Source organism: Saccopteryx leptura, chromosome 2, assembly GCF_036850995.1.
Source record: "Saccopteryx leptura isolate mSacLep1 chromosome 2, mSacLep1_pri_phased_curated, whole genome shotgun sequence".
NCBI classification, from domain to species: Eukaryota; Metazoa; Chordata; class Mammalia; order Chiroptera; family Emballonuridae; genus Saccopteryx; species Saccopteryx leptura.
In genome coordinates, this window is record NC_089504.1 from 301739098 (window position 1) to 301766276 (window position 27179).

The following is a 27179-nucleotide window of genomic DNA, read 5'->3' on the forward strand; positions in this document are numbered from 1 at the left end:
ACAGAAATTTATTTCCTCACAGTTCTGGAGGATAGAAGTTCAAGATCACGATAATGTCAGGATTGATTAGTTTCTCCCGAGAGCCTCTCTCCTTGGCTTGTAGATGGCCATCTTCCTCTGGGGTCTTCATACAATCCTCTGTGTGTGTGTCTGTTTCCTAATTTCTTCTTCACGTAAGAACACGACCTGTTGGGCTGCGTCCCACTCATAGCACCTTACTCCTCCATTGCTTCTGTAGAGGCCCTAGCTTCATACACAGTCGCATTCTGAGATACTGGGGATTAGGACTTCAACATGACTTTTAGGCAGGGGTCCCCAAACTTTTTACACAGGGGGCCAGTTCACTGTGCCTCAGACCATTGGAGGGCCGGACTATAAAAAAAAACTATGAAAAAATCCCTATGCACACTGCACATATCTTATTTTAAAGTAAAAAGACAAAACTGAAATAAATACAATATTTAAAATAAAGAACAAGTAAATTTAAATCAACAAACTGACCAGTATTTCAATGGGAACTATGCTCCTCTCACTGACCACCAATGAAAGAGGTGCCTCTTCCAGAAGTGCGGCGGGGGCCGGATAAATGGCCTCAGGGGGCCGCATGCGGCCCGCGGGCCATAGGTTGGGGACCCCTGCTTTTAGGGGAGCACAGTTCAGTTCAGAACAAACGTCTGTAACCCCCATTGTTTTTAAAGAAAAATTATTAAAGAAATTGGTTCATCTGAAAGAATTCACTTATCTCCTTAACTTATCTTCTTTGCCAAATGACCTAATTTCCAAGTCTGAAGTTCAACTATAAAATTAAAGACTTCTATCTAAAGTCCATACACAATCTAAAATGTCCGAGATCTACTCTGCAGTTTCCAAATAAAAATAATAATAATTATAGAACATACACTGTTTTTCCCATTGCTACCAGTTCATATGCATCTTCCTGTTAAAATTCTCATCACTAAATAAATAAATAAATAAATAAATAAAATTCTCATCACAGGTGGGAAGCCTGAATGGCGAGAACCAAGAAAGGCTCAGAGTGAAAGCCCAGGGCCAGATATGTCAGTACTGGGCTCAGAAGCTAGAGCTCAAGGTACCTTGAGATCAAGAGGCAATAATGAGAGTCAGGAAATACAGGTGACACAAGTCAAACCAAAGCGAAGGGTTAGAAGGTCCAATTCAACATACATTTACTAGACATTCTGAGCAGTGTCCTATCAGATACCATAGGTACAAAGGTGAACAATAAAGACAGCAGTGTGTACAGAGAATAATGGAAAAAGGACAAGCGGCTCTATCCATGCTGTTCAGAAATGTTTCCTAAAGATGTTGACCCCTGTGCACAATTGGAGATAAGAGTGACAATTCAGATCAATGGAAAATAAATAAATGAGTAAATAAGTAAATAAATCAATATGACTTCTATTTGACTCATTATGTTATCTTACTCATTTTCTTAAATTGATATCATTTTACTTTTATTGCCGAGGGACAGATTACCTGGAGGAAAAGTTCAGCTATGTATTAGGACAGTGGTTCTCAAAGTGTGCACCAGGGCACACTGGTGCACCCTAGAAGATTTCCAGGTGCGCCCTATGGTATTCCAGAGAAATATGTGCCTGTTGGGGATGAAAAAACCAACAGGGTTTTGGAGTTTAGATTTTGGGGGACAGAGGTGTGAGGAATTGCTATAAGCTGACAGTCTGCCCAACCCCTCACCTCACTTGCCTGATTAGATTGCAAAAGGCTGTTAAGCTGTGGTACTGAATTATTTACACTACCCTCCATGTTCCCCAGAAAGATGGGAGGCAAGTTTCTTCCATCCTTTGTTTGGTGTAAAGTTAAGATGATATGTATAGTGGGGGTTTTCTGTACTTGGTGAAATTCTTGGGTTGCCTTGAAAACGTGATCAAAGATCTCATTGATTTGATAATGGCCTACTTTGTCCTATAAAAAAAAGCAAGATAAGGTTTTTGGGCATGCTTTGTTCTTGCCAGCAGCAATTACAGGGCCCTCCCAACCTTGTATTTTCTTAATTCTGCATATTTTCTTAATTCTGCACTGTTCCTACTTGGGACCTGGAATTACTAGCTGTGCTGGTTTGCAGCATGTGCCCAGATATAAAAATAAATATAGTTACTCTATTATATCATTTCATTACAGAAATACCGCTCTTTTTGTTAACACATCATTATTATATTTATTATTAACACATTATTATATTATTTTTAGATAAATACACCCAAATAAATGGATAGATTTCTCAAAAAGCATGATATTAAAGAATCTAATTCTGGAAGTGAGCAAAAGTTAAGTGTAAATAAAATAGGACTTGAAGGCTGAGGGTAGAATTTAATTTATAGCATTTTCCATCACTTAACACTGAACAATACGATTGGATTAAAAACCAATTCATGGAAGCTTCAAGTGATTTTGGTTTAACATTAACAGAAGAAGAACTGGCAGCTATATCCACTGATCGTGGATTGATGATTAAATATAAAGAATTGTCTCTTGAAGCTTTTGGATTTCTATAAAAGAAGAATAGGTGGCAATATCTAAAAAAGCTTTGAACATATTACTACAATTTTCAACATCCCATTTATGTGAATTAGGATTTTCTACCCTCAACACAATTAAGAGTAAAAAGAGAGGAATTCTTCAATGTATTAACAAGAAAATAAGAGTTTGCCTTTCAAATATATGCCCAAACATTGAATAAATCAGTAGGACACATTAGGCTCATGTTTCTCATAAACACAAGAATGAAAAAACTTAACACATTTGTGCCGGAACCTGCTAAATTTACTAAATCTTACTAAGAATGTATATATCTATATAAAAAGGTAACTTTTTGTCATTTTTTAATTTTTTAAGCCCTCTTTTTTACAAATTCTAAAAAAGCATAACAAAAAATGTAACATAAAAATTATTTTAATGTCAGAATAAATTTAATTTTGTCATATTTACTTTGTTTACCATAAAAGCATGCTTGGACTTTATTTTTTTCTTTAATATTTGACTCAATTATTATAACATATTTCTCAGAAATTTGTATATAGTACGCCTACAATTATTTGTAAGATTTTAAATGCGTCCCCAGACTTCAAAAAGTTTGAGAACCACTGTATTGAGCATTGTAATTCAAACTAAGCAATTGTCACAAGAAGCCACAGAAGGGCAGCAGTTTTAAATACTGGCATTAAGAATATGGAGTGATCAGATTTATATGGAACTATAAAAAACCCGAATAGCCAAAGCAATCCTAAAGAAAAAGAATGAAGCTGGGGCATTACAATACCTGACTTCAAACTATATTATAGGGCCACAACAATCAAAACAGCATGGTATTGGCAGAAAAATAGACAATCAGACCAATGGAACAGAATAGAAAGTCCAGAAATAAAACCACATATATATAGTCAAATAATTTTTGATAAAGGGGCCAACAACACACAATGGAGAAAAGAAAGCCTCTTCAATAAATGGTGCTGGGAAAACTGGAAAGCCACATGCAAAAGAATGAAACTGGACTACAGTCTCTCCCCCTGTACAAAAATTAACTCAAAATGGATCAAAGATCTAAACATAAGACCTGAAACAATTAAGTACATAGAAGAAGACATAGGTACTCAACTCATGGACCTGGGTTTTAAAGAGCATTTTATGAATTTGACTCCACAGGCAAGAGAAGTGAAGGCAAAAATCAATGAATGGGACTACATCAGACTAAGAAGTTTTTGCTCAGTAAGAGAAACTGATAACAAAATAAACAGAAAGCCAACTAAATGGGAAATGATATTCTCAAACAACAGCTCAGATAAGGGCCTAATATCCAAAATATACAAAGAACTCATAAAACTCAACAACAAACAAACAAACAATCCAATAAAAAAATGGGAAGAGGATATGAATAGACACTTCTCCCAGGAAGAAATACAAATGGCCAACAGATATATGAAAAGATGCTCAGCTTCTTTAGCTATTAGAGAAATGCAAATCAAAACGGCAATGAGATACCACCTCACACCTGTTCGATTAGCTGTCATTAGCAAGACAGGTAATAGCAAATGTTGGAGAGGCTGTGGAGAAAAAGGAACCCTCATACACTGTTGGTGGGAATGTAAAGTAGTACAACCATTATGGAAGAAAGTATGGTGGTTCCTCAAAAAACTGAAAATAGAACTACCTTATGACCCAGCAATCCCTCTACTGGGTATATATCCCAAAAACTCAGAAACATTGATACGTAAAGACACATGCAGCCCCATGTTTATTGCAGCATTGTTCACAGTGGCCAGGACATGGAAACAACCAAAAAGCCCATCAATAGATGACTGGATAAAGAAGATGTGGCACATATACACTATGGAATACTACTCAGCCATAAGAAATGATGACATCGGAACATTTACAGCAAAATGGTGGGATCTTGATAACATGATACGAAGCGAAATAAGTAAATCAGAAAAAACCAGGAACTGTATTATTCCATACGTAGGTGGGACATAATAGTGAAACTAAGAGACATTGATAAGAGTGTGGTGGTTATGGGGGGGAGGGGAGAATGGGAGAGGGAAAGGGGGTGGGGAAGGGCACAAAGAAAACAAGATAGAAGGTGACAGAGGACAATCTGACTTTGGGTGGTGGGTATGCAACATAATTGAACGACAAGATAACCTGGACTTGTTATCTTTGAATATATGTATCCTGATTTATTGATGTCACCCCATTAAAAAAATAAAATTATTAAAAAAAAAAAAAGAAAAAAGAATATGGAGTGAAAACAACTATTGAGTGGAAGAGTGGTATGAACTAGCCTGTGAGCCAGAAATTTTAACAGCAGCAAAACAGACTTAAAAATTATTATTCTGAGATTTTAAATTTAGAATTTTAGAACTAGAAGAAAACTGAGAGATGTCTCTTTTATGTAAGAATTTTTGTTTTCTTCCATATAAATTATGTGTAGACATATATTTGTTCTACTTTAATACAAAGAATCTGTATAAAATTATTTACCATATGACAGTAACTTAGACATGCATAGGTCTTTGTACTTTTTAAAGTACTTTCAAATTATATATTTTTCACTTTATAAATCCCTCTGAAGGAGATGTGTCAGAAATTATTCATTCTTTTATAGATGAAGAAATTAAGGCTTAAGAAAAGTAACCTGTATGAATTAAAACCTCTAATAACAGAACATGTAGAACCTCATTTAGCCCAGTTACTTGTTAACCAAACAAAATAACAATGGAATCTTTGGTTTAGTCACATATGAATTTGAAATATTATTTGAATAGAGTTCTGCTCTAACAGAACTTTAGTTTTATAACTATCAGTAAGGTCTTACACAGATACCTTGCTAACAATGCTCTCTGTTTAACTACTAACACTTAAAAATAACCTTTGTTTTCATCTGACAGAGCAAATGGAAGTAGAAGTAAAATTTTAAGTAAAGCAGAACAACACTTAGGAGAGAGAGGAAGCAGGTGTAGGAGTCCAGGAAGCAAGCTTAACTGTTACATGTGCTGCACTCCAAAAGCCATTCAGTTTTGCGTGAGATACATTTGTTAATACTGCTGGCTGGACCTTGTGTTGAATTGTATCATCTGCAGTAAAGTGTGTTATCATATAGCTAATTAAATAGACCCAATATCTCCCCTTAAAACTGTATTCAATTAGAGAGGAAACTGACTTGAGTAACAGAATACAGAACAATACCCACAAATAGTATATAAAGAAACAAAGTTACAGTAAAAAAATAAATGCTTAAGGTTCATGTTATAAGTCATCTTAGAAGTCAAAGACTTATTTCTTTGAATAAAAATATACCCTGTTCAATAAAAAAAAACACAAGGCTATTTTTAGCCCTGGCCTGATAGCTAGGTTGGTTAGAGTATCATCCGGAAGCACAGAGGTTACCAGTTCGATCCCCGGCCAGGGCACATACAGGAATGGATTGATGTTCTTGTCTCTCTCACGCTTTCCCTTCCTCTCTTGCTAAAATCAATAAATAAAAAAATTTAGACTATGTTTAATTTCTAAAGTTTTTCTGTGATCACAGTGCCCAAGGGCTCCACTCTCTGGCATCTAAGGCAATGGAAACACTCTTCTGTTCCGTTCCTCCCACTGTAGCAGGCAGTCCAGGGAACCCAGAGCTAGAACTGCTGCAGTACTACATGCCTACGTTTCCCCTTCCCTCACTTACCATTCACTCAACCCACAAAAGCCTTTGAGAAGGTGACATTTCAGCTGAGACAGGAAGGTGGGCGGTGGGGCAGGCTTCCGGGAGAACAGAGTATCTACGACCCGAGCTGAGAGCACTTCGCTTGTCGAGTAAGCAAAGCTTTTAACTGTGACAATGACTAGTACACATTGTCATTTCACTTGTCATGAAAGAAAAAAGGCAGCAAAGTCAAATGTGTAGAATACACACTTATTCACAGTCATTAACGGAAAGGAATGAAAAGGTATTGCCAAGCCTCTCGTCTAAAGAACGGAATAAGAGAGAGGATAGGATGCTGGACTCAGGAACTGGAGACAGTTCAGCTATGAGTTCACAAGTTCCCAAGACAGCCAATGATTTGTATTGGACAATATTTTATCTCACAGGGATGAAATTCAAATATACTAAAAGTGCATAATTTACTCATCATTAATATAAAAGCATTTCCAATTTCATTGCAGCCATAATTTCTGTCCCAAACGTAAGATGCTCTTCATCATTTTAAACTGTCTAGTCCAGATTCCCAAGACATTTTCCTAAGATAGTAAGTCCTTCCTGCTGTCTTTAGTAGACCTGTTTTTTTCTATTAATAAAAGAGTATAGTATTTTATGCAAATCCTACTTCAAACTTACATTCAAGTGCATCATAAAGAAGTTCAAAATCTTCTTTTGTTTGAGGGTTATGCCTCCGGTAATAGTCCATTTTCTTCCATTCTTCTTTTTCTGCTATCTTTTTTAGTTTTGCCTCTTCTTCCCACTGCAGCCTTAATTGTTTTTGTTTTCTTAAATTCTCTACCACGATTTTCGCGTGCCATTGTCTATAGTAAGTCTGTAACACTATTACCTGTAGTTAAAGTAAAAGGAAATAAAAAGTATCTACCGTCAACTTTATCAGTCAGTAACGAAAGGCAACAATGATTATTTTTATTCCAATTCAATAAGTACTAAAAACAAACAAACAAAAACCCCTGAATCTAGTTTTATCTGTGTGACAGATCATCTTACATACATTACAACATGGATAACACACACCAGCTATTTGACATTGAAATCTAGCAAATACACCTTTATAGGAGGTAGATGGCACAATGCTTAAGAGCACAGCTCCAGAATAAAATTAGTTTAAATCTTCCCTCTGCTGCTCACTGGCTGTGCGGTTTGGGGTAAGTTACTTGCCATCTCTGTGCTTGGGAACCCTCATCTATAAAACAGTTGATAATAACAGCATGCACTAAAAATGCTTTGCTTGAGCCTGGTATGCTGCAAATTCTCAATAGATACTATTATTGTTATATTAATAATCTCTATTATTGAATAGTAATCATCTTCAGTTTACCCTATTATCATTAGCATAAGCTCATATTAAAAACAAACCTGTATTTCTTAAACACACAGCAGGTAGGTTATGGGTGGGAATCTCCAAAGGCAGGTGAGATAAAAGGGAGACTTACACAAACACGTATTTATTAAATTGTGAGAAACAGAAATAAGTCTGAGGTCCTGCTGTAGCACTAGGTCCTCAGAAGCTTCTACTATAGCTGCAAGAGTTCATATGTTTATTTGATAAACTCATAAATAAAAATAAAATGTAGAGAGGTTGGATCAAGACTGAAGACAGAATGTTGACACATCCCTTTCCCTCCCGCTAATACCAGATTGCTAAAGATAATTCTATAAGCACAAGGAAGGAAAGACATTGGATTGGACTGAAGGAGCCCTCCAAAGGAAGAGAGACTTTGAAGAGTCCCCTCGAGAAAGGAGATCATGGAATAAGTTCAAGGAGTCTAATCACAACCTGGACAGACAAGCTAGAAAACACAAAAGTGACTCTAAGTCTTCTTCAAGCCCCAAACTGGCGGGTCCTGTGAGCAGAAGTGTCTTTAGGGTCACTAGGAAGGTAACTGCTTGAAAAAGTGCAAAAGAGACAGGTTCCTCTAAGATAATTTAGATAAAGAGCAACAGAGATATCTGCCTCTAGGCATGAGGAGTCAGTGTCCCTGAAGGCTGGGGACACCAGGATGAATAGAAGCCCCCACTCCAGAAAACAAGCTGTCTCCCAGAATCAGGACTTACCTATCCCAAACACCACTGGGTAAGTCTGTCTGTCGTTAACAAACATAGACATCAGAAAGTTCAAGTACTCTGAGGACACAACCAAGAAAAACACAAACATTTGAGAAAAGCCAACAAAATAATAGGTTCCTCATTCAACAAAGAATTTACATTTGTATGAAACAGAAATTACTAGAACTGTAGGTCTCAAAAAATGTTGGCTAGACTAGCAGAACCAGCAGGATCTGAGAAATTTTTAGAAATGCCAATTCTCAGCTGCCCTCCCCCCCATCAGTTACTGAATCAGAAATTCTGGGGTGGGGACAGAGGCTGTGAATTTACAACTTCTCTGATTGCTCAAGTTTTAGCATGACTCCGCTGAAGTAAGACAAAACCAAACAAACCAAAAGCAAGACCAGAAGAGAAAAATGTTTTTGGAGAGTAAGGAAGGGCCACTGAATCAACATAAAAGGATCAAGAAAGACTGTGACAAATTTTTCATTTTTTAAATTGAAAAAATTGGTAGAATATGTTTAGTTTGGGTGCTATTAAATTTGTTAAACTCATTCAAAGACTAAAACACCATTGTTTAACAACATGGAAGCTTTTCCTTCTCACATCATAGTCAGGGATTGGCGAGCCATTTAGGGCTGGAAGGAAACTCCACCATATTCAACAGGTGGCGTCCCACTTTGTGCCCTGGGTGTCCGTGCCCTGGTCATCATCTTCAAACCAGCAAAAAATAGAGAAGAACAAAAAAATGCAACCCAGTCACTTTAAGAGCAATACTCACAAGTGCCATATGTTTTATTTTCTAGGCCTTGGTTACTGAGCTCACTGATACACACAGGAGTTAACAGAATGGGGTCTTGAGCCACGCAGCCGTGAACCCAGCAAAGCCTCACTACAGTGGGAAGAATGGCTGCTGCCCAAGAACTAGTCATTTAACATAAGCTGATCTGCAGATGTACAGCGCCTAAGAGGGAATTTGTAAGTAAGAAACGTAAGAAAGAAATTCTTTTAGAATGCAGGGCGGTCTTAAAAATTAGGAAGAATGAAGAAATATTGAGACATGGAAGATAAGTGCAATAATTAAGAGCCATGTAAGATAAATGAAACAAGTTCCAGATAGAATGAAGCAAGTTGATTAAAGAAGTTACTCAAAATATAGTAGAAGATGGATGGACCTAAGAGGTATTGTGCTAAGCGAAACAAGTCAAACACAGAAAAGTGAATACTATGAGTATCTTAAAAGCTTCCAGAAAGAGGAAATAAAAAACTGAGAATCCAACTGACATCAGACTTTGAATCTAATACAGCTTTAGAGTTATAAAGGAAAATAACTTTTAAAAATAAATGTGGCTCTATCCAGCACCCATTCAAATTAAAACCCAAAATGAGGGTCATTCAATAGGACTTAGATGGTTCACCTCTCATGCATAATCTGAAAGAATTACTACAGAATGTGTTCTAACAAGAAGAATAAATTAAAGGGGAAAAATAAAAAAATTGAGCAAAAACTTTAAAAAATGTTATGAAGTTAAATACATCTTATTTCAAAAAATTCACATATATTATATCAATGTAAATATATAAAAACAATCTGGTTATAATTATATAGTAAATTATAATTGTATAATTGTATATATTTATTTATATAAAATTGTAATTCTAGCTCAAATCTTCAATGGATAGGAGAAATGAGGAAGGATGAGAAAGAAATAAAGAAAAGAAAGGTCTGCTAAAGTCCTTGAATTGTTCATAAAAAAGATATAGAGCTTGATTAAATATGCACTTTGCATTAAAAAGTTAGCTACATGAAAAGTTTTTATGAGTAACCACTAGCTAAACAGAAATAAAGTATCTATTACTGAACTATAAAAGAAGAAAAGAAATTAGAAGTTTAATCAAGCCAACAAAAAGAAGGAAAGGTTAGCAAAAAATTAAAAAGAAGAATGAATACTAAGTAAACAAACAAAATGAAATGGCAGGAAGGAGTACAAGAATATCAATAGTCACACATAACCTGGCCTAAAACAAGAAAATATTAATCGTTGAACTGAAAAAACTTAAGAATAAAATAAAAGTGATATAGTCCTAGCTGGTTGGCTTAGTGGTAGAGCATTGGCCAGGTGTGTGGATGTCCCAGGTTTGATTCTCCATCAGGGCACACAGAAAAAGCGACCACCTGCTTCTCCACCTCTTTTCCCCTCCTTCTTTTTCTCTCTTCCCCTCCTGCAGCCATGGCTCAATTGGTTTCCACACATCACCTAGGTGCTGAGGATGCCTCAGGTGCTAAAAATAGCTCGGTTGTAAGCATGGCCTCAGATGGGCAGGGCATCGGCCCCAGACACTTGTTGCCAGATGGACCCCAGTCAGGGCACATGTGGGAGTTTGTCTCTCTATCTCCCCTCCTCTCACTTGGAGAAAGAAAAATAAATAAATAATAAATAAATAAACATGATACAAGTAGAAAGAAATCAATGAAGAGAGAACAAACTTCTTGAATGGAAATTGACTTCGTACACTGGCTGTTAACTAATCCCTCTGTCTCTGGCTCCATCTCACTCCATTCCCCACAAAACCTTCAGTTCACATTCCAGAAACTTGCAGGGTAAACTGATTTGGTTCTTGTTTCCATCCCTCTTGGCAGGCGTTTAGATAATCACTCCCTCTGCTCAAAAAAGTCAGTTAACACTTCTCCATATGCCTTACAACTTAAAAACATAAATAAACTGACATTTACTCTTCTCTCTTCTCATGAGTTCTTTGTTCCTTGGGTATATACTTTTTTATACTTCTTTAATATCATTTTGTTGGAGTTTGGAAAGTATTGTAGAGACTTTTCCTTTCTCACTGAATATCTATTCTCTCCTACTTTCTTACTAGGAAAACTTCAATCTTACTGAGGAGTACCAATATGAAACTTTAAAAATCACTATGTTGTATACCTAAAACTAATATAATACTGTATGTCAACTGTAATTGAAAAAAAGATTTTTAATTATTAAATCACAAAGCCTTGAAATTAAATAAAAAGAAATAGAAAGAAAAAATAATGAACAATGATAGTTTGTTAGAACTTATGTGCTGTGAAGGAGGAAAAAAAAGGTAAATGAACAGATATTCGAAGACCTTCATGACACCATTAAGAAACAAGACATTCTCTTGTCTCATGAGTTAAAATTAACACCTACTGTCATTTACAAGAATGAAGAAATAAACAACACCAGAAAAGGTAATTAGGTAGTTAAATATAAAAGGCTGCATAAACTTTTTCCCACTCTTAACTTATTTAAAAGACAACTGCATAAAATAATAATTTAAAGGAATTATAGGGCTTAGAACATATGAAGAATGTAATTCTATAAATTTGTATGATAACAGTAGCACAAAAAAGGAAGAATGAAATTGGAGTTCTTTTGAAGCAAGACTGAATTTGGCTGAATTTCAGTTAGCATTAATGTGAAGCACTTTGTTAAAAATAGAGATATATATTGTAATCCCTAGAATACACTTAGAAAAACCACTTTGGAAATACTCAAAAACAATTTCAAACAACAGTAAAGCAATAATAAAAAAGACAGCTCAATTAAAAATGTGTAAAGGCTTTGCATATACATTTCTTCTAAGACTAAATATAAGGTGTGAATAAACACACGAAAAGATATTTAATATTATTAGCCATCAGGGTATGCAAATCAAAAGCACAATAAGATGCCACCTCACACTCATTAGGATGACTACAATCAAAAAAGCATAACAAACGTTGATACAGTTGTGGAGAGACTGGAACCTCATTCTCTGCTTGGGGCACATACAATGGTACCTTTGCTTTGGAAACCAGTTTGGCAATTTCTCAAAAAGTTTAAATACTTACACAATAGAAATAAAAACGTATGTTTGTATAAAAATTGTATATGAATTTTATAGTAGCTTTAATCCTAATTGCCAATAAGTGGAAACAGTCCAAATGCCCATCAACTGATAAATGGACAAACACCATGTGGTATACACATTTACATATATACACAGATATATACAATTGAGTATATACAATGTAATATTCTGCAGTATAAAAAAAAATGAATTAACATGTTACAACATGAGTGAGTCTTGAAAACATTATGCCAAATAAAAATGTCAGTCACAAAGACTACATACTGTCTGCTTGCGTGTATATGAAATATCCAGATTAGGCAAAGCAAGAGTCAGAAAGCAGATTGGTGGCTGCCGAAGGCAGGAGGGACTGGAGGGAAATGGGCACTGCTCTTGGGTGCAGAATTTCTTTCTGTGATGATGGGAATGTTCTAAAATTGATTGTAGTAATGGTTGAATAAATCTGTTTATTTAGTAGAAATCTTTTAACTGTATACTTTTTTGAAAAAGGATACTGAAAAAAATTATAGTAAAAATAAGGGTTTTGAATTTTAAAAAAACTATAAAATAATTAAAATGGCCCACTAAAAAATACGTAAAAGAAGTCAATAAAGAGCAAAAATACAGAAAGACACACCACTGTAGAAAACAATAGCAAAATTGCTGACACAATCCAAGCTTATCAATAATTATATTAAATATAAATATTTTAAACACCCAGTCCAAAGACAGAAATTGTTAGATTGGATAAAAAGATCCAATTTATGCTGTCTGTAAGAGATACAATCTATAATAGAGACTTTGAATCTCTATTTAACATAAAAGGATGAAGAAAGTCTATGCAAACATAACATAAAAGATTTGGAGTGGTTACATTAATATCAGAGAAAAAAGACTTTAAAATCCTTTTTGTTTCAAGTTGTCTGGAAACCTCCCTAGGTGAGTCTACAGTCACAGGGATCAAGACCAAAGCTAATAAATGCCCATAGATAACACTCAAAGCCCCTCAAATTCCCCAAGGAAAGGGGAAGGATTAGGAGTATTCAGGATTCTGTATCCTTATATTGGGGAGGATATTGAAGACAAAGACTGTTTTTTTGTTTGTTTGTTTTTTTTGTTTGTTTTTTTTTTTCATTTTTCTGAAGCTGGAAACAGGGAGAGACAGTCAGACAGACTCCCGCATGCGCCCGACCGGGATCCACCCGGCATGCCCACCATGGGGCGACGCTCTGCCCACCAGGGGGCGATGCTCTGCCCATCCTGGGCGTCGCCATGTTGCAACCAGAGCCCCTCTAGCGCCTGGGGCAGAGGCCACAGAGCCATCCCCAGCGCCCGGGCCATCTTTGCTCCAATGGAGCCTTGGCTGCGGGAGGGGAAGAGAGAGACAGAGAGGAAGGCGCGGCGGAGGGGTGGAGAAGCAAATGGACGCTTCTCCTATGTGCCCTGGCCGGGAATCGAACCCGGGTCCTCCGCACGCTAGGCCGACGCTCTACCGCTGAGCCAACCGGCCAGGGCTCAAAGACTGTTTTTGTTACAAATAAAACATGACTCACACTGACCAAGATTCTCTCCTCAACCAAATTCTAATCAGGCCCCCATGCCTCATTTCCAACTTTGCTGAACATTTCGGCTTCTGCAGTTATCTTTGCATTGTTCAATTTTATTAAGAATCCTGCTCAGTTTAACTAGAATCCCCACCCTCAATACCTGATCACCCTCGACCTTCTTCCACTTCTCAGGTAATGCCTACACACTTTGGGCTGACTTTGGCAAATATCTCCTTAGGTTGTCTAGCCAGAAACCCCCTATACCCCCTGTTTTCCTTAGTAATTTTCCATACACAGACCCCTACCCTGCTCCTTGGTTACAAACTCCCACTTTTCCTGTTTTATTCAGAAGCCTAAATCTTTTATTGTTAAGCCTAAATCTCTCTCCCCAACTACAAAACTCATTACAGTAGCCCCTCATGAATCAAGTCTGCTTTACTATCTTTCTTTTAAAATTATTATTAAGTGAGAGGAGAGATAGACTCTTGCATGCATGCACCTTGACCAGGATCCACTCATCAAGCCCACTAGGGGCGATGCTCTGCCCTTCTGGGGCTGTTGCTCTGTTACTCAGTAACCGAGCTATTTTAGGGCCTGAGGTGAGGCCATAGAGCCATCTTCAGTGCCCGGGCCAACTTGTTCGAACCTTTTGAGCTATGGCTGTGGGAAGAGAAGAGAGAGAGAGAGAGAGAGAGAAAAAAGGAAGAGAGGGAGGGGTGGAGAAGCAGATGGTTGTTTCTCCTGTGTGCCCTGACCAGAATTGAACCCGGGACTTCCACACGCCGGGTGGATGCTCTACAGCTGAGCCAACTGGCCAGGGCTAGTGCTTTACCATCTTAATAAGTGTTATACTTTCTTCCACAACACTGATGTGCATTATTCTGCAAGCCAGCGTGACTTAGGCAAACACACATAGATATATGCAGAACAAATGATTCAAGTGTTTACTTTTTAAAATTGCCTTACCGCTGCTAATCTTTGAGCATGGTATTCTGCTGCTGAAAAATATTTTCCTGGTGTTATCAGTTTATCGGTCATATTTGATACATACACACCAATTTTAGTCATCTGTGTGGATGTTGTATTTGTAGTGTGTTGCAGTTTTTTTCTCTGAAAAACTGTCTAAAATAAAACCATAGAAATTTTAAATAAATACCTATTCTATATACATATGAGTGAGTAAAGAGAATATTTTCCTACATGTTTAACTGAATTTTCCCTCATTATTTTCATTGCCATAGAATCCCATGGCCTGACCTGTAGTGGCACAGTGGATAACATTCCAGGTATTGACCTGGAATGTTAAGGTTGTGGGTTTGAAACCCTGGGTTTGCCTGGTTAAGGCACATATGGGACTTGATGATTCCTGCTCCTCTCCCAGCCCTTCTCTCTCTCCCCGTCCCCCTAAAATGAATAAGTAAAAAAAAAATTCCTTAGAAGATTTTTATTTTAGAGGGGTGTCCAGCATAATATTTGTTGATTCAGTAGCTTCAAAGTCTATATGGAAAAATACAAGTATTACCTGGGTATCCCGAGAAAACAGATTGTCTGGTTTAAGACATTTTTTAGGTACAGTTTGTGTTCCAGCATTATGATATTCTGTTCCGGTTATTTTATGTCTGAATCCACCAAGAAATGGTTTGTGAAAATCAGATTTTATCATCTCAACAACTACCTGCTGGTACTGATTAACACCTGAGGAGATAAAACCAAGAATAAATGAAAATTCAGCTACAAAACGATTTGAAAATACTTTACCCAAAAGAAACCGAATCACTAACCAGTTTGTACTCTGACCGGTATGACCTGATTGGCATCACTTAATATAGTTAGTCTTCTGATTGGATACTGATCAGGAAGAGCAGAAAAGATTTCCACTTGTACAATATCCTGCGGCTTCACTCCATGTTGTAGTAGAGTTTCATTGTTTCTCAGAAGCCTTCCTAAAATGAGATAAAATTATAACAAGCATTATAACAAAGAAATGACTATAGGTACTCATTTTAAGGAAGTGGAAAACATCAAAAGTGTTGATGTAAACACATGTTGTTTAATTACCAAAATATTAATTATTATCAAGTACCAAGTATTAATGGTGTCCACCTCTTGCTATATAATTAGTACAGAAAAATCCACAATGGGAAAAGTGAAGGTGAGCAAGAATTCAGCATAGCAAAGGTTTCTAATATTCATTCTTAGAATTCAGCATTGTAAGTAAAGCTACAACTCCCAGCTCATCAGAACTGCAAATCTATAATAATCGTGCAACTCTGTAAACATTTAAAAATTTAAAAACTTATTCTATAACCTAAAATTATATACTAAACACTGATTCTCTAAAAAATGACACTGTGCAACCTGTAAGCACAGGACATATATCAGGGGAACCTGATTATTTTCATTCTTACCCCTATCCCCAAGCAGAAAAGGAAATGGTCAGAATTTCAAAGAATCCCTTCCTTTCTCTGCCTCTGACATCAGACACTCATAGAAATGAGTTAATGCTAGAGTGAAGGAAAGCCGCAGTTCTGTGCTTGAAAGAGTACATCACTTTATTTTTATGTTGTATTGCTTCGACCTCTACCCATTCCTTCCCCGTGGGTTTACTGTAGTCTATAAATTGGCTCTGATTTTACTTCTCTATTTTAAGGCAAACAAAAGTGCATATAAGGTTACTGGCTGCTGTTTTGTATCGTGAAAATCTTATTGATAAGACCCATATCAATTTCCCAGTGTATAGTCTTCCTAGTTACAATGAATAATTTGAGCATAGCAAAGGTTTCTAATATTCATTCTTAGAAATCTATCAAATATCACTAGTTTTATTATGTTTGATAATTAGCAATGTATATTTTAAAATACTTTTATTTTTTCAATTACAGTTTACATTCAATGTCATTTTGTATCAGTCTCAGATATACAGCATACTAGTTAGACAATCATTTATTTTCTTTTCTTTTTCTTAAGTGTTTTCCTTTTTTTTCTTTTTCTTTTTAACATTTATCCATTAATTTTAATGAGAGAGGAAAGGAGAGAGAGAGAGAGAGAGAGAGAGAGACAGGACATCATCAATCTGTTCCTGTATGTGCCCTGACTAGGGATTGAACCAGCAACCTCTATGCTTCGGGACGATGCTCAAGCTATCCAGCCCCTGATATTTCTAGTACCCACCTGGCATCATACATACTTCAAGAAAGCATAAAAATCTTTTTTTTCTTTTTGAGAGGAGGAGAGATTGAGAGACAGACTCCTGCATGCACTTTGACCAGGATCCACCCAGCAACCCATGTAGGGTCGAAGCTTGAATCAACCAAGCTATCCTCAGCACCTGGGCTAACACTCAGACCAATTGAGCTACTGGCTATGAGAGAGGAAGAGAGAAAGAAGCGGGGGAGGGAGAGGAAGAGAAGCAGATACTCACTTCTCATATGTTCCCTGACTAGGAATCGAACCCAGGACAACCGCACGCTGAGCCGATGCTCTACCCACTGAACCAAATGGCCAGGGGGTGCAAAAACCTTTAAGTTTCAATTTATCACTCTAAATTCTTAATTTAAAAAATTAACATGAATGTTATATGGCTTTTGTGATAGGTTGAAATAATGGTCCCAAAATATATTCATGTCCTAATCCCCAGAACCTATGAATGCCAATTTATGTGAAAAAAAAAAAATGGCTGTAGATTTTATTAAGTGTTTTGAGATGGAGAGATTCCCCTGGATTATCCATGTGGGCCCTAAATACAATCACCAGTGCCTTCACTAGAGAAACGAAAATGAAGATTTGACTACAGAAGCAAGGATGATATGACAGATAGAAAGGTTTGAAGATGCTATGCTGTTGGCTTTGATGATGGAGGAAGGGGCTATGAGCCAATGAATGCAAGGAATATAACTCCAAAAGCTGGAAAAGGCAAGGAAGCAGAGTCTTTCCTGAATTTTCAGAAGAACAACAGCCCTGCTGACACCTTGACTTTGCGGAAATACAAGTTAAGATTTCTGGTTTCCAGAACTATAAGAGAAATAATGCGCTGCTTTAAGCTACCAAATTTGTGGTTAATTGTTTCAACAGCCACAGGGACCTAGTACAGACTCCCAGGTACTTGGTCATTCCTCAGTTGTTTCGGCAATAGGCTTACTCCCACCAACCTTCACAATAAAAGATTGTTGTGTGGATTAAATGATAATGTGATAATGTAGGCAGAAGATTTTGTAGGAGGACTATCACATAGTAAGTGCTCAATAAATCACCATCAACACAATCATCATCACTTGTCACTACTATTTAAATTTTAGCTTTGTTTTCCCAATCAAGCTCTAACAATCAGTTGTTTGAGTACACAAACATTACTCTATTAGAGCATATTCATTATGATAATTTTGGAAAACCAGTTTGAAATTAAATTGTTTTTCTATGATTTCCAAGGAGGAGAAATTTGATAGGTAAGGCTTACTACTTTATAGTGCTTAGGATTTTTCCACAAAATAAATGTTATTGTGGGACCTTTAAAAGTTAATACCAGAACTTTTTAAGCTAAAATATTATGGTTTGTGCAGACATAATCTAAAAAACCATTTATTGGCTATGTTAGTCTGCTCAGCTCCATCACAGTTACAAAGACTACATCTTCTCAGGACACAAAGCTAATATAAAATGGGGTGCTCAATATTGCCCACAGAATAGAAATAAACTTGAACATCATGGGGATTGACCTTAATGTATAGAAGACTGATAGATAAACCATGTTCAGCCCTCTTCTTATTCTATACATGCTTCTTCATCCTCTATTTTTTCAACCGCATTTCCTTCCACTCCCCATACATAGTCTTCTAACAACCACACCATCCTTACCACTTCCCAAAAGTCCCAGTTTTTCTCACCTCTTTGAGACTTAGCACAAGTGTTTTTTATTAAAATAAATTATTTTTATTAAAATAAGCTTTCTAGGCTCAGTGGATAAAGCATTGGCCTGGTGTGCCAGAGGTCACAGGTTCAACACCAGGGACTGTTTAGAAGCAGTCAATGAGTGCACAACTAAATGGAACGAGTTGATGCTTCTCTCTCTCTTTCCCTTATTCTCTCTCTCAAGTCAATGGAAAATTTTTTAAAAAAGAAGAAAGAAAGGAAGGAAGGAAGGAAGGAAGGAAGGAAAGAAGGAAGGAAGGAAGGGAGGGAGGGAGGGAGGGAGGGAGGGAGAGAGAGAGAGAGAGAGAGAGAGAGAGAGAGAGAGAAAGAAAGAAAGAAAGAAAGAAAGAAAGAAAGAAAGAAAGAAAGAAAGAAAGAAAGAAAGAAAGAAAGAAAGAAAGAAAGCTTTCTAGAATCTCTCTCAGCTTTCTTCCTCCCCATACTCACAGGCTATTGTGCACCTGCCCGTTAACACATTCCCACATCATGTGGTGACTGCTGCACACATCCTCTTACCTACCAATCAGTAAGCAACTTGAGAGCAGGCAGGGAATGTGTTTCTTCGTGTTTCTTTCCTTTTTTTTTTTTTTTTTTTTGTATTTTTCTGAAGCTGGAAATGGGGAGGCAGTCAGACAGACTCCCGCATGCGCCCGACCGGGATCCACACGGCACGCCCACCAGGGGGCGATGCTCTGCCCCTCCCGGACGTCGCTCTGTCGGGACCAGAGCCACTCTAGCGCCTGGGGCAGAGGCCAAGGAGCCATCCCCAGCGCCCAGGCCATCTTTGCTCCAATGGAGCCTCGGCTGCGGGAGGGGAAGAGAGAGACAGAGAGGAAGGAGAGGGGGAGGGGTGGAGAAGCAGATGGGCGCCTCTCCTGTGTGCCCTGGCCGGGAATCAAACCCGGGACTTCCGCACGCCAGGCTGACGCTCTACCACTGAGCCAACCCGCCAGGGCCTCTTCCTGTTTCTTTATATCTTCAGTTCTTAGCAAAGCATTAAGAACAAAGTATGTCCTCAGTAAAAATGTGTTGAAGGAATAAATACATAACCACAATATAAGGTTCAAACAGAAAATATCAAGATTCTTCATTCAACAAATCAAAATTCTTAATTATAGGTAAATAATTAACACTAAAGAAGTCTTGATAAAGTTCATTAGCTTCCAAGCTTTACTTACCTGCACATCTCAACTGCAGGACATCAGAGGGCACATTTAACAAGTGTGAAAAATGATCCCTGAAGTATTTTAAAATGATGTCTATATTGAAAGGCATGAAAATTTCCTGGCCCACGGGAAGAAGTACAACTTTTACTGTAGTTTTAAAAAAGAAAGAAAGGTGAAAAAAAAAATCAGTCAAAAGCAAGGGTCAGCAACTTTTAGTCTGCAAACAGATAGAAAATTACGGAACAACTTTTAATCACATAGGATGCAGCTGCCTCCACCCTGTTCCCCCACATCTCCATAATAAGAGTTACCTACCATTGTCACTTCCAGTGACAAACCTTCAGTTGCAACCTTTTGCTTTAAAAATCAATTGAGACTCTCAAAAACTAGCATCAGTAATGAGCACCTGCTCCCTCAGTGCAGGCTCAAAGCTCAGCTCTCTCTTCCAGTCCCTAGCATAGGGACCAGTGCACAGCCACAGTCACCTCCTTCTTCAGAATACCACAAGAAATAGAAAATCAAACTGCTTTGAAAAATTCCCAATAGCTGTTACATATTACTCAGATACAGACATTAAAAAAATCTCAGAAATTAAGCATTTTTTATGTAGTAATGGAAAGAGACCCTGAGACCTAGAGGATGTCCCAGAACTTCCATATATTGATATCATATCACAGAATCATGCATATTTATGAAGTTAAGAAAAACTAATAAATTTTCAAAGAAAAATTTTTGTGACCTTGTAACTATCATACAAGAGGTAATTTCATTCTAAGTCAATTCTTCTTCCCATAATTTCTTTACCTTTATAGTTGCCCAATACAAAAAAGAAAATCACTGTTTTTGCAAATATCTGAAATAACTACACACAAATATTTGAAATAATTGCACCAACATACTTTGCACAAAAAAGGACACTGTGTGGCTCACTCCCCACTTTATAAATAGGAAATCAAGACACGTTGAAAATAAAGAAAAACTGTCATTACACAGTTAAGAGATTCAAGTGGCATAGCCAGAGAAGTTTGGCGGAGAGAAAAAGGGAAAGTAGCATCAAATAGAAAATGAATCTGTAAGCAAAAACAAACACGAAAAAGCAACCACACTTCCAAATAAGGACAAGAAATACCCTATCTTCCTTAGGTAATACCTGTTGCTAAAGAATCTATCAGTGATGTTCTCAGAGATTTCTTGACAGCCTTTATTTTATCCAGAAGTTCCAGGTAATCATTTGAATGCTGTTTGGGTGACTCTGTTGCATCATCAGATTGAGCTGGAGAGTGACTTCCGTGTATTGAAGAATCGGAAACTTGTGTGGATGGCATAGCCTCTTCTATGACTTGTTCTTCTTTGTTTGATTCTAGGCTTGCAGAGCTATGGTCACTCTGCTCTTCAACATGAGTTCCATGGCCACCATCGGATGGCTCTAGTTTAGATTCATTGTCTTCAGTTTGATTGGACTTTGGAACCTCTTCTGAGGTGCCGGGAATATTGATAGTAGGATAAGCCTCAGCACTCCCTTCTGCTGTGTCAGGAACTTTCTGAGCATCATCCAGGTCTTCCTTCTGTTCAGACATTTTCCTGAATCAAGAAAATGTAACATTTATTATACATAAAAACTTCTATGCCAAATATCACAGTCGTTGCTCGTAGACAGTAATGTTCATAATACACTACCCAGGGGTCGGGAACCTTTTTGGCTGAGAGAGCCATGAATGCCACATATTTTAAAATGTAATTCTGTGAGAGTTATACAAGGACCCGTGTACATTACGCATTATCCAATAAAAATTTGGTGTCGTCCCGGAGGACAGCTGTGATTGGCTCCAGCCACCTGCAACCGTGAACATGAGCGGTAGGAAATGAATGGATTGTAATACATGAGAATGTTTTATATTTTTAATGTTATTATTTTTTTTATTAAAGATCTGTCTGCGAGCCAGATGCAGCCATCAAAAGAGCCACATCTGGCTCACAAGCCATAGGTTCCCGACCCCTGCATTCGACTGTTGCTCATACTTTAAAAAAAAATGATTATCTTAGTAATGGTATCAGGTAAAACATTGGTGAATTTTTAATAAAAACACCACAGAAAGTATAAGTGTGTACCAAAATGAAAAGTTCCAAGCACAATTAATTTGAAAGAACTCTTTTGGAAGAACATATTAAATATTTTTAAATATATTGTTATCTCTTTCTTATTCAATAAACAATTGAAAGAAAAACTTTTTGAAAAACTTTTCTTTCTAAATACAAAGCTAAGAGACCCTGGTCGGGTTGCCCAGTGGATAGAACATCATCTCAGTGTTCCAAGGCCATGGGTTTAATCCCAACTAAGTGGACAACTAAATGGAAACCTAAGTTGATGCTTATTTTCTTTCTCTCTTTCCCTTTCTCTCTCTCTCTCTCTCTTTCAAATTAATGAAAAAAATTTTTTAATTAAAAAATTAAATGCAAAACTAACATAGTATTCATTCTCTGGCATTACAAGTGAAACCATCCAGCTCACATAGCAACTATATCCGGGTAGTACACACTCTCTGTAGTAGCTTTGCTTTCACAAGTTGTAGCAGAGGTCTCCAGTGGCCTCTATCCCCTCCCAACATAAACATATCAACAAACAAACATGGATTGATCCTGGAGCTGACTAGGACCTGAGCTCCTGCAACCAGGAGCTTTGGCTTCAAAAACAGTATGATAGCATCCAGGCATCCAGGAGCTTGGGCCAGGGTGCATGAGGGCAACCCTGAGCCAAGCTGCAGAGGCAGGAGCTGGTTCAGAGTAATGAGGAGCCAGGAGCAGGAGCCTACCTCTAGAAGCTGGCATTCAGGAAGGGGGGATGAAGGAAGTGATCTTGAGGCTGATTTCAGTGGCAGCCAGCAAAGGAAAGATTAAAGTTTGCAACAGTAGTAAGATAGGAAAGCCGTGATTAGGACTCCCACTTTAACCACAAATATGTAAAAGAAAAACTCACCTTAGTGAAATTATTTAGCTACTAGATGACAAATTTCAAAAAGAAAATCAAATATCTGGAATAAAAATATGTAGTTGTTGAATCCAATGAATATACCATTAGAGCTGGAGAATTAATAAACTGGAAGATAGATTTCACACAGGGTGCTTCAGAGAAAAGGATATGAGAATTATGGAAGTTTAAGAACCATGGAAAAGAGAAAATGATAGACTAGTATAGTTTCCCCCTAAGCATATATCTTGTTGTAAGCCCAGAATGGTTTTGTATTGCCAAAATAAAAAACAACAAAGACTATGTATAGAGAATGCAGGTGGCTCATGAAGCCCTTTTCAGAAAGTTTTCCAGGCCCTGACCCAGCATATGTCAATCTGGAGTGCCAGAAGAAAACGGAAAGATGAAAAAAAGGAAATATCTTAGAAAATAATGGCTGAGAACTTTTCAAAACTGATGAAATACATGGATCCACAGATCCAAAAAGCACAACATATCTAATAGGATAAATAAAAATAATTCATAGTCACACACATTATAATCAAATTACAGAATAACAAAGACAAAGAGAAGGTCTGGAAAGCAAACAATGATAAACGATATAACATCTGTTTTGAGTCACATTAATTTGCTGACATTAGTACAAACAATATCAAAGTAAAATCACTGCAGATTGCTCATCGAAAAAATAGAAGCCAAGGCAATAATGTAGTAATGAAAATAACATAGCTATTAACCTAGAATTTTGCACCCAGTAAAATTATCTTTACCACCAAGATATCTACTCTAAAGGAACTTCTAAAGGGTATACTCGAAGGAGAAAAATGAGCCCAATGGAAGTCTGAAGTTCAAGAAGGAAAAGTGAGTAAATAAATCATAAATACATGGGTAAACCCAAACTAATACTGTCAACACAAAATAATAGTAAAAATTGAAATAACAGACCATAAAATATGTAATTGGGAAGGAAAAGATGAAAATAAATTTGAATCCTTACATTGTTTTAAAAATTGAGGAATATGATATTATTATCCTAGACATTAAATATGCGTAGTTAAATTTCAACTACAACAAATAAGACGAAAAGGTTTAAAATCTCAAAACAACAAAAAGGGGGCCAGAATGAAATAAAACTGAATAAAAATTCAAGTTTTTAAAAATTCAAGAAAACTTACCCACTAAAAAAAATCTTCCTTTTAGTTGTTTTTCCCATTACAGAGCTTACTGGCCTGATTAGGCAGTATCTTAATAAACCCTACCTAAGTCCTAGGAAAATACTCCTCTGTCTTTTTTGGAAAGTCTAACGTAAAGCTCTTGTTCTATCTGTGGGTCATCCTCCCCCTAAAATAGCCAAGATGGTATCTTCTAAATTAGCAATGGCAACAAAATCAAGAATTTCTGCTCTTCAAAACACACAACTAAAAGAATAAAAAGACAAACTATAGATTGGGAGAATTTTTTTTTTTTTTTTTTGCAAAACATCTGATAAAGTATTTGTATCCAAAGTATATAGAGACCTCTAACTCAATAAGAAAAAATTAATAGTAAAAAAAGAAAAGAAAGAGGAAAAGATTTAATTGACACATCACCAAAGAATATAAAACAGAAGACAAAGAAAGCAGGACCAGGGCTAGGCTGAGGTAAGTGTGGTGCGTGAATTGCTCTACACTTGCACTTGAGCCTGAGAATAAATGCCTCCTAAAATTTTAGCTCTAATTTTCTGTTACCTTATTCTAGTTCTGGCCCTGAGAACAAGAACATGAAACGATGCTCAGTGTCATTAGACACTGGACAAATGCAACTTCAAATCCCAGTCAGAACACCTATTACAATTGTTGATATGTACTTTTTTTAGCCCAACAATATCAAGAGCCAGTGAGTATGAAGACAAGTGGCTTTTAGACCTTGGTGGTGAAAATGAATATTGGCACAGCATTTGGGATAATTTTGTTAGTTTTCTTGTAAAATTAAACACATACTTAATCATATGACTCAGCAATCTGTGTCTTTTACCCAAGTGGAATGAAAAGTTGCATTCACATGACACCTGTACACAAAAGTTTATAAAGGCTTTATTCTCAATCACCAAAGATTAGAAACAACACAAAAGTTTCTTAGCTGATGAACAGATACGTAACATTCATAGAAAGAACGCTACTCAGCAATGAAAAGGAATAAACAATTGATACAACAACATGGATGAATCTTAAATTATGCTACGCAAAAAGCAAATTCAAAAGGTAACATAGGGTATAATTCACTGAAGTGTGAAAGCACAGCTGTTGGTTCATAACCTCAAGTGTTCCCCAGGTGAAATCTAAAACTGCGAGGGATGGAAAAAAGTGGCAGATCGCTGCAGTTGGTATGTGGTAGTAAGCAAAGGAACTTACATAGAAGGCTTGTCTCTGGCAGCTGCAAAGAGGAGATCTCTGCAATCACCCACCAAAATTTAAGATTTTTTATAGAGGCCTTAATCTGGCTGAGTCATGTATACAGACCAGATGATGGTCTTAACAACACATTACTCTCTAAAGCAGCTCCTAGTACAGTAAGGAACCAATGGGCAGAACCTCCAAGAACAGTGGAGGGAATAAGGAACCCCCCCCCCCCCCCATTGCCCTGTCTAGTTCAAGGCTCAACCCACCATCACATCCTCTTGATGACCTCCAATAAAAGCCCGGACCAGTACGTACAATTTTACAGGTGCAACTAACATATTTGTATATGCAACTAGCGAGCCGGCTGGGCAGTGAGACTGTGGGTGGGGGAGTGAGATGGCGTGGGATTGTGGGGGGGGGGGGTGTTGGAAGGGTCATGGGTGGAAGGCAGATTTTCACTGTTCATTCTTTTTACTGCTTAAACGTTTTTCATTTTGATGTATTATCTATTTAAAAGTAAATGCTTTCATCTTTAAAATGATTTAAAAACAATAGAAGCAGCCTCTACGAGTACAAACAAAACAAGTCCCCCTTTCATCTACAAGACTTGATAGGGCTAGAATGGTAGTATATACAGTATAAGGCAGGGATCCACTTTGATTTCTACCAAATAGACTTGAGTTTTAAAGTTTTTAAAAAGGCCCAGCAAAACCATGGGTAGAAAGGAGAGAGGGTGCCGATGAGGAAAGTCTGTAAGCCCTCTATCTACTAAAGATTAAAAAACGGTCACATGTATGGCTAAGCGTGTTCCAGTGTCAGGTCCGGGTTACCCACGCATCTTGCTTCTGTACTCCTGCGATGACAAGCACTAGAGGTGGGAGCGTGAGGTACACCTGCTGCTGCTTCTGGATCCCAAATCACAGAGGCGGAGCCAGAAAAGGAACCAAGAAAGGAAGCATGCTTCGCACGATGTTGACAGTAATGTGAACGTTCCCTACCGGCCGATCAGTCCAGAGCCCAGGCGGCAAAAGCGCCCGGCACCGAGTCCGTGGAGTCCAGCGCCGGTAGGGTCCCCAGCTCAGGCCGGTCCCAGGGTTGGGTCAGGAGAAGGCAGCCAGCACCTGTCCTCCTACCTGACGACGAGACCGGTTACTCAAGTCGAAGTGGATCCTCGGGCTCCTAGAAGCAGCGTCCGCACTCGCGGATTTTCTGTTGCCGGCGGTATCCTAGCAACGACCCTGACACACAACTCCCGCCTGGGCACAGTTCCAGCGGGCAGAGAAGGTTCCGGCTCAAGAAGGGTGACAGGGCAGGGGAGGGGCGGAGCCAGGGTGAGGGGCGGGGCTAAGGCGGGGCGAGGGTGCCGGAGGCGGGGCGAGGGGCGGGCACAATTGTTTCCCGCAGGTTAGACCTGAAGGTGAATGGGGCTCGAACCATTCTCCCAGATCCCTTTTGGATTTGTGAAAGCACCATTCTCCGAACCCAACACTGAAAGCAATTTACGCTTAGAGATATAAGAAATCGGAATTATAGAAAATATAGGTACGAAATGAGAATGAAGACCTTGATAAAGGAGAACACAGTTGTACGACAGTAGGTGCCCACTTTTCTTTGTTAAATTTAGAGCTTGGCTGTTAGCTTCCTGGCAACCAAAGAGAAAAGGGAATCAGGACCTATTAAATAATCCCCCCACCCCTTTAGGTCAAGAGAAGTAAAGCTTTTGTTAATCACTGAAACGTAAAGGGTCCCTATACCCCCATCACCATAAGTTCTTCTAAATTGAGGTTCTTAGAGAATTGGGAGAAAGGGTCATTTATGTTCCTATTGCAAGTGTAATAACAAATTTAATGCTGATTTATTAAGTATTATTTGTTGCTAAGCACTTTATATTTGTAATTTAATCCTCATAACAATTGTATTCGGGAAGACCTGTGATTAGCCGCATTTTTACTAACGAGAAAACTATGGTTCAAAGGTTTGGTGAGGGAGCCAGGATTAAACCCAGTAGCATGACTCCAGAGCCTCCATTTTAAACCATTAATCTGTGCTACCGTGTTTGAA

General features: G+C 37.7%; 1 protein-coding gene across 4 annotated transcripts in view; it reads right to left on the minus strand.

The window, feature by feature from the left end:
- IQUB (IQ motif and ubiquitin domain containing) overlaps window positions 1-26417 on the minus strand; it is a 51045-nt gene extending 24628 nt beyond the window's left edge. Inside the window, exons 1-8 of one of the 4 annotated variants that reach the window (XM_066366152.1) lie at window positions 26117-26416; window positions 22750-22804; window positions 20926-21356; window positions 19788-19922; window positions 15486-15647; window positions 15227-15399; window positions 14671-14826; window positions 6860-7070 (exon numbers count right to left, since the gene is read on the minus strand). In XM_066366152.1, the coding sequence (XP_066222249.1) occupies window positions 6860-7070; window positions 14671-14826; window positions 15227-15399; window positions 15486-15647; window positions 19788-19922; window positions 20926-21352 (1264 nt within the window). In that variant the 5' untranslated portion in view covers window positions 21353-21356; window positions 22750-22804; window positions 26117-26416. Of the gene's footprint in view, window positions 1-6859; window positions 7071-14670; window positions 14827-15226; window positions 15400-15485; window positions 15648-19787; window positions 19923-20925; window positions 21357-22749; window positions 22805-26116 lie in introns of all 4 variants that reach the window. The other 3 variants (XM_066366153.1, XM_066366151.1, XM_066366154.1) reach the window with 3 other exon arrangements.
- Window positions 26418-27179: the final 762 nt, after the last annotated feature.